Raw genomic sequence first — 12,007 nt, forward strand, 5'->3', positions numbered from 1 at the left:
GTGTGCTGATTAGGTGGAGCAGAGAGAGAAAGGTTCACATGAGTTAATTTTGACAAATAATTAAGGACCCTTGATTAAACAAGATATGCGGTTGAGATTTGGTGTCAACCAATCCGTTGACACCTGGTGTCAACGGATCCTAACTCTTTAAAAATATATATATTTTTATTTTAAAAATCATGCACACAGGCGATTTGTTAAAAGCAATTTCCTAATTATTTGGAGAAATGATCCCGTGTTATGTGTCTAAAAAACCCTCCTTGATGTGAATGGTTCTAATGCAAGAGAGAGACACACAAAGGCTTAAAGCGAAAGAGAAATGATATTTGTACAACTATTTATTTGGTAATATTTTGACAACTTTCCCTCTCATACTCATGTTATCATCTTATTCTCTTTCTATTGTTTTTGATCAATAAGAAGAGAGAAAAAGAAAATTATCATGCAAATTGTCACTAATGATTGTACAAATATCACTTCTCAAAGCGAAAATACTTCCTTATATAATAAAAAACTGTGTATATCTCCTGCTAGTAGACACAGCACGGTTAAGTATTGGAGAGAAACATTATGTGAATTGTTTTACTTGGCCTTGGGGTGTTCCACGTCAAGGGTGACGCTAAAATGTATATATGAAATGATTATGATAATGATATAGCCTTGTGTTTTGAGCTGGAACAATAAAAGAAGCTATTTGTATTATTATTCCATAAAAAGTAGTAGTTGAAAATAACACACGACACCTCCTCGCATTCCCAAGGGAAAGTCCAACAAAAGAGGAAGCAAGAAAAAGTACCCTCCACCACCAAGTCCTAAAGTACACCTGAGGATGGCACTCAAGGCCCGCTGACAGCTCCTAAAATCACTCTCTTTTTTCCAACTTTTTTTTTTTTTTTTAAGAATAAAAAATGGGATATATATTAACAACGGCGGTGAATCCCCTTTAGTACAAGATGTACTCAAGAGGTCACCCCAAAATTACAAACCGTCTGAGTACAAATAACAATAACAAAGATCAGTAGTCGATACTCAAACAAAGCGAAAGGTTCAACCACCATCTTTGAGAACCATAAACAAAAATGGCAGTGTTAACTTTTAGCCACCACAAAGATGTATATTTAACCTTATCCAGCAAGTTTGTCATAGGAGTTTGAATAACATGTTGTTTCTTTCGTTCCATAATATCCACATGCACAATAGCCACAAAAACTGCATAAATGAACGTCGTGTCCTCGAAGTGCCTATAACTTTAGTAAACTAAATGAAATGATCATGAATATTATATGAATCAGCTCCTGAAATGCCAAACCAATTTCTAATATGCTGCTAGTTGTCTCCGTGAGCTTAGCTCAGTTGTCAAATACAATACATCGTAATAGGTTTGAACCTTGAATACTCTACTAGGGGAATCCATCACTAGATTTTTAGTGTGGCTAAAATAATAGTGTCAAACAATTTATCCAATAAAATTTAATATTATGTATTATTTCATCCAAAATAATAGTCTTAGTAGATTTATTTGAGCTAGTTTTTCTATCCCAAATTCATTTGTAACTTTTATTTTTTTGTCAAGTAGCCTAGTGGCTAGAGAAATTCACCTTAAAGATGAATAAGTGGGGTGTTTGGGGTTCGAACCCCGACCCCTACACATATTGTAATTATCCCTTACCAAATGAGTTAAGCTCATGGAACAATTAATTTGTAACCTTAATAATTGCTAATTGGAACAAAATAAGTTGTCGGATTTCACTAACATTTCATTATTATAGACATCTTTCATATGTAATAAAAAGTTGAGGAAAAAAAAAGTGGCTATACTTATTCATCTTTAGAAAGCTAAACCTTATTCATCATTAGAAGGTAAATTTCTAATCACTAGATTACTTAAAAAAAATGCTATTAAATAAATAATTATGTTAAAGTGGTTAATGAGTTAAAATATTTGGTCATACTCTAATTAAAAAAAAAAAATTAGTATGATGATGAAAGATGGAAATTGAGTGGCAGAAACAAGTTAAAAAACAGATATCTCCCGCGAAAAAGCACTTTTGGTAATGTAATGATGAAATCATAACATTTAGAACTGTAAAGCCTACACCTCCTCGTGACTTAATCACTCACTACCCATTTCGCTTTCTCTCTTCTTTTTCTTTCTTTCTTTCTTTCTCTTCTTTCCGTTTCTTCCTTCACAGTTTCTACCATTGAAAATGGTGAAAGAAACAGAGTATTATGATATCCTTGGAGTTTCTCCTTCTGCTTCCGATGATCAAATTCGCAAAGCTTATTATCATAAGGTTTATTTATTCTATTTATTATTAGTATTCAACATTCTTTTCTTGTTTTTCTTTTTTCAAATTCTTTTCTTGTTAATTATAGGCAAAACAAGTTCATCCTGATAGAAATCAAAACGATCCCAATGCTGCACACAAATTCCAGGTACTACTAGTAACTCTATTTTTTTTATTCACTTGTGAAATATGTATTAATTATAATATAATTTAAATTATTTTATTGGTAGATTTTGGGAGAAGCATACCAGGTTTTGAGTGATCCAGTACAAAGGACTGGATATGATCAAAATGGCAAGCATTCTGTATCTAGGTAGTTACACATCAAATAAACCTGAATGCTACTTTATTTATTTATTTACTCCATCCATCCCGCAATAAATGACCTGTTTGAAAATGTGCAATTTTGACCTAACTTACTTTGACCATATTTTTCTACTAATATACAAAGATAAATAATATTATATAAGATGTCGTTAGATTCGTCTCGATGAGTATTTTCAAAATATCAAATTTTCATAATTTTTTCCAATATATTATTCAAAATATTTAAACTCAAAATTACGCATTGATATGCGTAATTGAGTCAACTGTGTCACTTATTAAGGGACGGAGGGAGTATTTATTTATTTATTATTGAATATTATATATTAATATATTATTATGTGGGTTGCCTTGACAGAGAAACTATGCTTGATCCAATGGCTGTCTTTGCCTTGCTCTTTGGAAGTGAATTGTTTGAGGACTACGTTGGGCATCTAGCTGTTGCATCGATGGCTTCTTCTGAACTAGGTGATGAAAGTGAGGATTTGCAGGAGAAGTTAAAGGCAAGTGTGTTTTGAAATTCAGTTTTCATTATAACTTTGTTTTTGCTAATATCATTATGATAAGAGAAAAGAAAACTCGATGTTTTGGAGGTTTATTTGTATTTTCAAGGTTCATTTTATACGTTTCTCATGATATTAAACTCGATGTTTACATTATGGTTTGCTTCAAAATAGGAAGTCCAAAAAGGAAGGGAAGAAAAGCTAGCAAGATTTCTGAAGGATTTTCTCAGCCAATATGTTCGCGGTGACCAAAAGGGTTTCTACCAGCGCGCAGAATCTGAAGCAAGACGGCTTTCTCATGCAGGTTAGTGAATTCTACATGCATTTATTGGGGCCAAGCACAATTGCATATAATTGAAAGTTGTAGATATTGAATGCAACACATGGAACTTCAAAGCTTGTCTAACACCTCTCTTCCTGAAATTTTAAACTGCATTAACTATGTCAAATAGAGGCTATAACACAGTGATTTATGTGTGCCACTAATGTCTATATAATTGAACAGATTTTGCGTTATAGCATGCTACTGTATCAAGGATATTACCATGTCAAATAGAGTCTATAACGCGGTGAAATTTAAACAAATTTGTTATCGTTACGCAGTACATAGTTTTGTTAAATAGCAGTTATAACGACACGATGGCATTGTATTGTATCGACGATATTACATACTAACTAGTTACCCGTGTCTATGTTGCAGCCTTTGGAGTTGACATGTTACATACCATCGGCTATATATACTCAAGACAAGCAGCACAAGAACTAGGGAAAAAGGCCCTTTATCTTGGAGTTCCATTTCTGGCCGAATGGGTTCGTAATAAAGGACATTTTTGGAAATCACAGTTAACAGCTGCTAAAGGTATAATGACAGACATCTTCATTAGCAAGCCTTCCCTAAAATATCAGTTGCTTCTTCTTGAAAGTTAGTTATTCAGAAAAATGTATGATTATATTGTCCACATATGATTTAGGTGCTTTTCAGTTGCTCCAACTTCAAGAAGAACTCAGCAAGCAATTTAAAACAAGTGGTAGTTGCCCTGAAAATGTTGACTCCCATATTCGTCTTAATAAAGACACTTTGTTGAATTCTTTGTGGAAGTTGAATGTAGTGGACATAGAAGTAACCCTTGCACACGTGTGTCAAATGGTAAGTTCTTAATGCGTTTTAATTACATATAACAAAACACTTTATTCTTTTCTGTAATTGTAATCTGATATAAGTAGTTCATCAGCAAACATGTTATTGTATTCAATATTGTTATTACAAAAGAAGCTTAATGTATTCAATATTCAGTGCCTTTTGTCCAGATACCATGAAGCCATTGGTATGAAACTATAAGGTTCTTACTTGAGCCTAATGTATCTGGGATTAGTGATTGTGACTTTTAGATATGACTTCTTTTATGAGAATTGATTTTATTTCTATGACCAACCTGCATAATATACGAAATGATGAAAGGGCCAGAGAAGATTCTGACTCATAACTCTGTTATTACAGGTGCTAAAGGAAAACAATGTTAGGAGAGAGGAACTTAAAGTCCGAGCTACCGCTCTTAAAATTCTTGGAAAGATATTTCAGGTGCACATTTTAACATATATAGCATTAAGTATCCTAACTTTCCACTTTTTAGGAGGGAGTAATTATTTCTTTATATTAATCGTTGTTATCCACAACTAGATTCCATTTAATTGGAGTTAGATCCTCTGCAGCCAGCTTTATAATACAGTCTACAGACCATTAAACGAGAGAGAAAAACCACAAAATCGGCTGCAGAACATCCATTTTAGTTTTAATGCAAGCATTATGCCTATCAATCTTTGATGAAAGATAAGGTACCGATTATTGAGATCTGGTGAAAAATTGGATTGGATATCTTCCAAACATAGTACGTTTCTCGAACAAAAAAGTAAAACATTTTGGTTTTCATCTATGATTTATTTCCATATTCCAAGTTAATAAATAGCAGCATTATATTGTAGAACAGCGTTTGAACAAATTATTATTGTTCTGCAATATGCAATTTAGTATATATTGTCAAATAGTGGCTATAATGTAGCATAGCCGAATTTGACTGAACTAGTTTCCGTGATTGACAACACCAAATTCTTATCCTATAAATGCAAGACTTCTTAAACTATTAAAGATCACCAAATTTACCAAAATTTAACATCCAAATCCTCTAATTTTACCATAACATACTATATAATTCTCTATATTTAAAAATTTAAAATAATTTATTTACACTTGCTTTTTTATTGATAACACACAAGGAATAAGTGATAAGAAACTTATTTTTCCTCTATTAACTGATATAAGGCGATGTGCTTCTTTCAGGAAAAGAATGCAAAAGGAGAAACACTGAAGAAGAAACTCGCTGTTGATTCTGATGACGAAGGAAGCAGCTCTGATTCATCAGACGATGAATCATCACACAGAGCACTAACCTATCGAACTCCCTTTTTCAATCAGGTACAATAGTTTTACATTTAATCACAATTGGTATCTATTATATGTCAGTGTTTTCACAGGTGTTGAGTGTTGACACTTCCATTACACAAATATGTAAATATTTTTGCTTGTGCAGGGTATCGGTAGGCTCTTCAAATGCCTTTGTAATCCCGCATTTGATGTGGACGATGAAGAGGAGATAGTTTACAAAGGCAAATGATCCATATACACATATGGAATATGAAACCAAAATTCAGCCCCTGTCAATATTTCGTTGGATGATATACAGAAAGAAAACGTATCATTCCCTCTGAACGTAGTTTTGTGAAGACAATGGTGCAAATCATTGATATTTTGTTGTTTGTTGTAATTACACTGTCATCAAATTACACGGGCATACATAACATTCGATCAAATGTTAATTTCAGTCAATTCCGCATCTCTTTTGTTCACGTATTTCCTTAGCTTTTGTTTGTTACCTATTGAAGATGCACAGCAACTTCTGTTTGGGATGAGATTGGAAATTCATGACGAACTATGTGATTGATATTGTGAAAATCTTTCAGAATGAAAGGACTAGATGCTGTTTGATCTCGTTATATTATATGACTTACTGTGTGTTACTAAAACGGAAATCAAAATTTGAAATGAGTAAAAAAAGCTGAAATCAATGACTCCTTGTCGGTGTTCAACACATGCTACATAGTCTATACAAAAATAATCTGTAGTAGACCTTAATGACTAGTTTAAGAATAAGAACTTCAATTTACAAATTATCTGTTTGCAAAATGGACATCTATAGTTTCTTTTTACCAGCATAGATTCCATTTTCCTTCAATTTAATCCAGAAAAAACATTGAGCTAAATCAGTTCCAAGAATTACATTTCTCATTTAGAAAAATCCTAATCAAAGAAATCTAACATCATATTAACATTGAGCACTGATGATGAGTGAATCTGACCAACTCCAACAGAAGAAACTTTCAAATAGACACATATATTCCAACCATCTGCTTACTCACAATTCGAACATACTTCGGATGTGATTTCACACTTCTTATTCCATTAACATTGTTGTTAATTGGTAATTCGGAAAAAGTATCATTTTCTTCATCATATACATCAACAAGGGAATCAATACTTGAGGCACCATTTCCTTTTGCTTTTCTCTCCATAACAAACTGAAATTTCCAGAACTTTGGTGTGAACGTTTCATTCCATAACCATACAATGAAGCACTATCTATCAAGTTAAATCTCATTCTAGCTGAGCTGCTTAGTACTCAACACGATTTCGGAATCGAATCAACATAATGGATTGTATCTTAGTACTCTACGCGATTTATACATAAAATATAAGACTAAATTACCTATTATTACTAGATTGTAAGAAATTAATGGATACTAACAACTTTGCTATTCGTTATTGTACCAAATAGTAACAGAAACTTCACTTTGACATCCTCTGTTATCATCCGATGTTGCTTCCTGAGCAAGAGTGAGTCAAAAGTGGCATTGGGGGTTAAAACTGCCAAAGATCCAATACATAGGGGGTTGTTTTGTATTTTAATTAGTTAGGGGGCCAAAATCATAACTTTTGGAAAGATAGGGGTCCAAAAGTATAATTAAACCTTTTTTTTTTTTACAAAAGTTACAATTCAGTGAAGTTTTTGCGTTAAACAAAGACGAGAGATCAATTCGATGGTTTACTCATTCATAAGCCTAATATCTTAACCCGGATTCAAATGAGACCTACATTTTCCCGACAAACATGAGAATATATCACTGTTAATGTACTCATTGATCATAAATTGACAAAATCTTTCAACTGGAATATCTTTGCCCCATAAACGTCTCAGTTTACACACACGCACACCAGTTCATTGCAACCCAACTGACAATGTCGCTGTTAACTTTGAGGTTTGTTGTTGTCTCTGTTTTCAGACCCATTTTGTCTCATTTTCAACATCTAAACCCTAGATTCCTTTGTTGCTTTCAAAACCCTAGATTTTACTCTCAAATACATGAACAAGACGAACACAGTCTCGTTTCTTCATTCAATCACATGCTTCATCAGAATCCTATCCCACCCATCTTCCATTTTGGAGTGATGTTAGGTTCTCTTGTCAAGGCCAACCATTACACCACAGCTGTTTCTCTTCATAGAAAAATGGAATTAAACGGAGTTGCTTCAAACTTAATCACTATGAGCATCTTGATCAATTGTTTTTGTCATTTGGGTCAAAACCCTCTTTCCTTTTCAGTGTTTGCCAAGATTCTCAAGATGGGTTACGAGCCAAATGTCATAATTTTGACTACAATCATTAAGGGTCTCTGTCTTAAAGGCGAGGTTCGTGAAGCATTGCACTTTCATGACAAGGTGGTAGCACAGGGATTTCAGTTGAATCAGGTTAGTTATGGAGCCTTGATTAATGGATTGTGTAAAGTTGGAGAAACAAGAGCTGCCCTGGAATTGCTGAGACGAGTTGATGGGAAAATTGTTCAGCCTAATGTGGTAATGTATACCATGATCATTGATGGTATGTGCAAAGATAAACTTGTTAATGATGCTTTTAATTTATATTCTGAAATGATCGCTAAGAGAATTTTTCCTGATGTTGTCACTTATAATAATTTAATTAGTGGCTTTTGCGTTGTGGGTCAATTGAAAGATGCAATTGGTTTGTTGCATAAAATGATATTGGAAAACATTAACCCAAATGTTTATACCATGAGTATATTGGTTGATGCTTTTTGTAAGGATGGAAAACCGAAAGAAGCTAAAGCAGTGGTTGCCGTTTTGATGAAAAACGGCGTAAAACCTAACGTTGTTACTTATAATTCTTTAATAGATGGATATTGTCTTGTTAAACAAGTGAACAAGGCTGAGGTTATACTCAACACCATGGCCCAAAGGGGAGTGATTGCCGATGTTCAAAGTTACAGTATCATGATTAATGGATTTTGTAAGATTAAAATGGTGGATGAAGCTATTGATCTCTTCAAAGAAATGCAAGGCAGACAACTCGTTCCTGATACGATAACTTATAGTTCCCTTATTGATGGCTTGTGCAAATCAGGGAGAATCTCAGATGCTTGGGAACTTGTAAGTGAGATGTCTGATAGAGGTCAACAACCTAATATAATTACTTACAATTCTTTATTGAATGCTTTATGCCAAAATCACCATGTTGACAAAGCAATCGCATTGTTAAGAAAATTTAAAACCCAAGGTATTCAACCAACTTTATGTACATATACTATTCTTATCAAGGGACTATGCATGAGTGGAAGGCTTAAGGATGCACAAGTGGTTTTTCAAGATCTTCTAATAAAAGGCTACAATCTAGATGTCTATACATATACTGCTATGATCCGAGGATTCTGTTACGAGGGCTTATTTGATGAAGCACTGGCTTTGCTGTCAAAAATGAAAGACAATGGGTGCATGCCAAATGCTAAAACTTATGAAATAATTATTCTTTCTTTGTTCAAAAAAGATGAAAATGATATGGCGGAAAAACTTCTTCGTGAGATGATTAGGAGAGGCCTATTGTAAGATCAAAGTTAGGTCACATGTTTTTCTATTTTTTATACATTGTTATTTTGAATTATGTATCAAATATCAACATTATTGCATAATTTTGTTTGTTTCATTTGTTAAGTGTGTATACCAAAATCTTCATAGATATTAGGTTACCTCATTGACGATGCCATTCCTTAATTGGATGTGGTTTAGAACTTTCTTTCAATAGTGCTAGCAGGTACAAATCAATGAAATCTAACATCATATTAAAATCCTTCCTAAAACCACACAATTTTGAAAATCCATGTCTGATATGTTACCATAAGTTTATAGCCAAACTCTGAAGAAACTAATATTTACATACAAAATGTCCTATAAACTAAAAAAGTTCAAGTTCTTCTACATATAATATACAGCGTCAACATAAACATTTAATAGACGTAAATTATTTCTCATCCCTCTAATCCATCCAAGGCACTACCTTGAAGTGTCTTTATACATCAAAACCTTTCTGGTTCAATGAGCTGAGTGAGGAAAAGCGTTTATAGCTCGGTGTGGCCGGACACAACAAGCACAATGCACAGATGTAAGATTAAGACAGCCACTGATAATGAGTGAATGTCTTCCTGAGCAGGTGTGAAGTGCAGGGGATGAGTCACAGACAGCCTGAACAGCAGATGGAGTGAGCGATGTACACTGGCTAATGTTCAAAGTCTTAAGTCCATCCTCTTCGTTCACAGATCCCCACATCTTATTATTCACTTTGCTTTGTGCCAATGAGTACATTGCTCTGTCTGTTATGTTTTTGCAGTAGTACAGTCCAAGGGACTTTAGATGAGGACACCTATCCGCCAAGGCAATTACACTGTCATCTGCGGCAACAACATTGAGTTAGGATTGCACTTATGGTAATCTAGAGATTAGTGTTGTCAATGGCGAATCGCGGAAAATAGAAGGTTGTTCAAATATTTCTACTGCTAAGAGATGAAATAATACATATCTATGCTAAACTAAGCTCAAGTAAATGAGGTACAACATGGAGACGAAACTTGCACATTAGTAGAATCACAAAAGTTAGAACACCACAACTAATTGTCAATGCATATGTAGTGCTGCAATTTCGAATGAAATACCTGTTATAAGGACACAACCACATAAGTCAAGTGTTCTAAGATCAGGACATCCATATGCTAAACTCATCACTCCAACATCGCTGACTTGTTCGCACCATCCAAGATTCAAAGACTGTAACTGATTGCAGTGATGTCCAATTGCCTGCATTTTGTTTATTTACAGGATCATAGTTCATAACTATCTTAAGGCCTTGTTTGGATAAATGACTTAATTAAGGGCTTATAGTAAAATTTTCAATCATACTCATACCTGTAATGCAGTATCTGATACAGCTTTAACACAACCACATAGATTCAAAATTTTCAGCTTTCTGCATAAACTTGCTAGGTAAGAAAGAGCTTTGTCGCTAAAGGATGAACAACCACTTATGTTGAGTTTTGTAAGATCAGAACAACCAAGGGCTATTGCATACAGAGAACGATCGGTAAGTTTGAAACTTTTGCTGAGGTCCAGGATCTGCAGGTCACGACAGAATTGTGCAACAGCCTCGACAGCATTGTCTTCTAGTTGTGGCGTGTCTTGACGAAGGATTAGAGTTTGCAATTTTGTGAACTTAGGAGCAAGAGATAGGACCAAGTTATTCATGTTCTTCCTACACCTAGAAATGAAAGGAAGTAGCTTGATGCAATTATTAAAACTACACAAGAAAAGACCTCCATGCATAAAGCATAAATTAGTTATTTCATACACTATCAATGTAAATGATTTTACACAGTCAATCAGGAAGATCATTAGAAACATTTTTTTTTGTGGTGTCCAAGGTTCGAACCCCAGACCTTGCATATATTATGCATTGTCCTTACCAACTGATCTAAGTTCACGGGGACAGATCATCAGAAACATTTGATAACACATATAGTTGGTTGTAATTTGTTAAAACATTTTAAACTTAATGTGTATCAAATTGAACCTAACTAAAGGAATTCTAGTACCAAACCAACCCAAAACAAGCTATCCTTTACCATAATTTTAAAATCACACAAAGCTAAATAAATATTAAATATAACACAAAAGGCACCTATTCATACATTATCATGTACGAATATTCCGTTGCTCTGAATGAAATCGGACTCAAATCTCTTAAGCAAGGTCTCGAGTTCAAACCTTATGAACATAAAAGGTTGTTGGGAGCAGAGATTCCACTAAAGATGGTCAGTCATAGTTCTGAGCATAGTAACTACTAAAGGTGGCAAAAACAGACTGTAATACTTTACCCCAATAAAGTAATAACATGTTTAACCAAAAAAATCTCATGTGAAATTCCTAACCTATTCTTAAAGTATTGAAAAATATGCAAGTTCCAGAGTCATGCATATAAACACATGAAAGCATAAATTTCAAATTTTAAATCATATATATACCATAGCATCAAGACAGAAAGCAATAGAAGAAAGAAAAAACAGGAACATATGTATGATGATAAAGTATATACCATGAGAGTGATAAACGAGTGAGAGCAAAAGAAATGGAATCTCTCCAACCATGACAAACATGAGAAGCTGTAATCACCATTTGATCATCCAAAAGTGACAAAATTTGCATCAAAAGTTCAACTGGAATATCCTTCCACTCTCTCACTGTCATCATCATCTTCACTTCTTTCACAAAATTTTCACTACCGCCACAGCTAGTAGTAGTAATCATCATAAGCTTCTCAAGTTCTAAGATATTCTTTAACTATTCCCACCTTCACCGCTATTTAAATACAAACAAAAGAGAAATACCAAATTATTATTTTTATTTATTTATTTAATGTTTAAACATAGTACAAAGTGACGTAAGAT

General features: G+C 33.8%; 3 protein-coding genes across 3 annotated transcripts; 2 read left to right on the top strand and 1 right to left on the bottom strand.

Moving 5' to 3' along the window:
- The first annotated feature begins 2,099 nt into the window (after positions 1 to 2,099).
- LOC25482429 (chaperone protein dnaJ 10) lies at positions 2,100 to 6,122 on the top strand. The gene is made up of 10 exons (XM_013610982.3): positions 2,100 to 2,294; positions 2,377 to 2,436; positions 2,519 to 2,601; positions 2,971 to 3,115; positions 3,290 to 3,419; positions 3,816 to 3,974; positions 4,087 to 4,262; positions 4,614 to 4,694; positions 5,451 to 5,585; positions 5,701 to 6,122. Exons 1-10 carry the CDS (start codon positions 2,208 to 2,210, stop codon positions 5,782 to 5,784), a joined length of 1,140 nt encoding a protein of 379 aa, XP_013466436.1. The 5' UTR covers positions 2,100 to 2,207; the 3' UTR covers positions 5,785 to 6,122.
- A 1,205-nt stretch (positions 6,123 to 7,327) lies between these two features.
- LOC25482431 (pentatricopeptide repeat-containing protein At1g12300, mitochondrial) lies at positions 7,328 to 9,219 on the top strand. The gene has a single exon (XM_013610984.3). The coding sequence runs from the start codon at positions 7,464 to 7,466 to the stop codon at positions 9,120 to 9,122; it is 1,659 nt and encodes a 552-aa protein (XP_013466438.1). The 5' UTR covers positions 7,328 to 7,463; the 3' UTR covers positions 9,123 to 9,219.
- Positions 9,220 to 9,364: 145 nt separating this feature from the next.
- Positions 9,365 to 11,911, bottom strand: LOC25482432 (F-box protein SKP2A). Its single transcript, XM_013610985.3, has 4 exons — positions 11,656 to 11,911; positions 10,473 to 10,821; positions 10,223 to 10,364; positions 9,365 to 9,961 (listed from the first exon to the last, which is right to left on the bottom strand). The coding sequence occupies exons 1-4, from the start codon at positions 11,868 to 11,870 to the stop codon at positions 9,606 to 9,608; spliced, it is 1,062 nt and encodes a 353-aa protein (XP_013466439.2). The 5' UTR covers positions 11,871 to 11,911; the 3' UTR covers positions 9,365 to 9,605.
- Positions 11,912 to 12,007: the final 96 nt, after the last annotated feature.

The sequence above is a fragment of the Medicago truncatula genome, chromosome 1 (genome assembly GCF_003473485.1).
Source record: "Medicago truncatula cultivar Jemalong A17 chromosome 1, MtrunA17r5.0-ANR, whole genome shotgun sequence".
NCBI classification, from domain to species: domain Eukaryota; kingdom Viridiplantae; phylum Streptophyta; class Magnoliopsida; order Fabales; family Fabaceae; genus Medicago; species Medicago truncatula.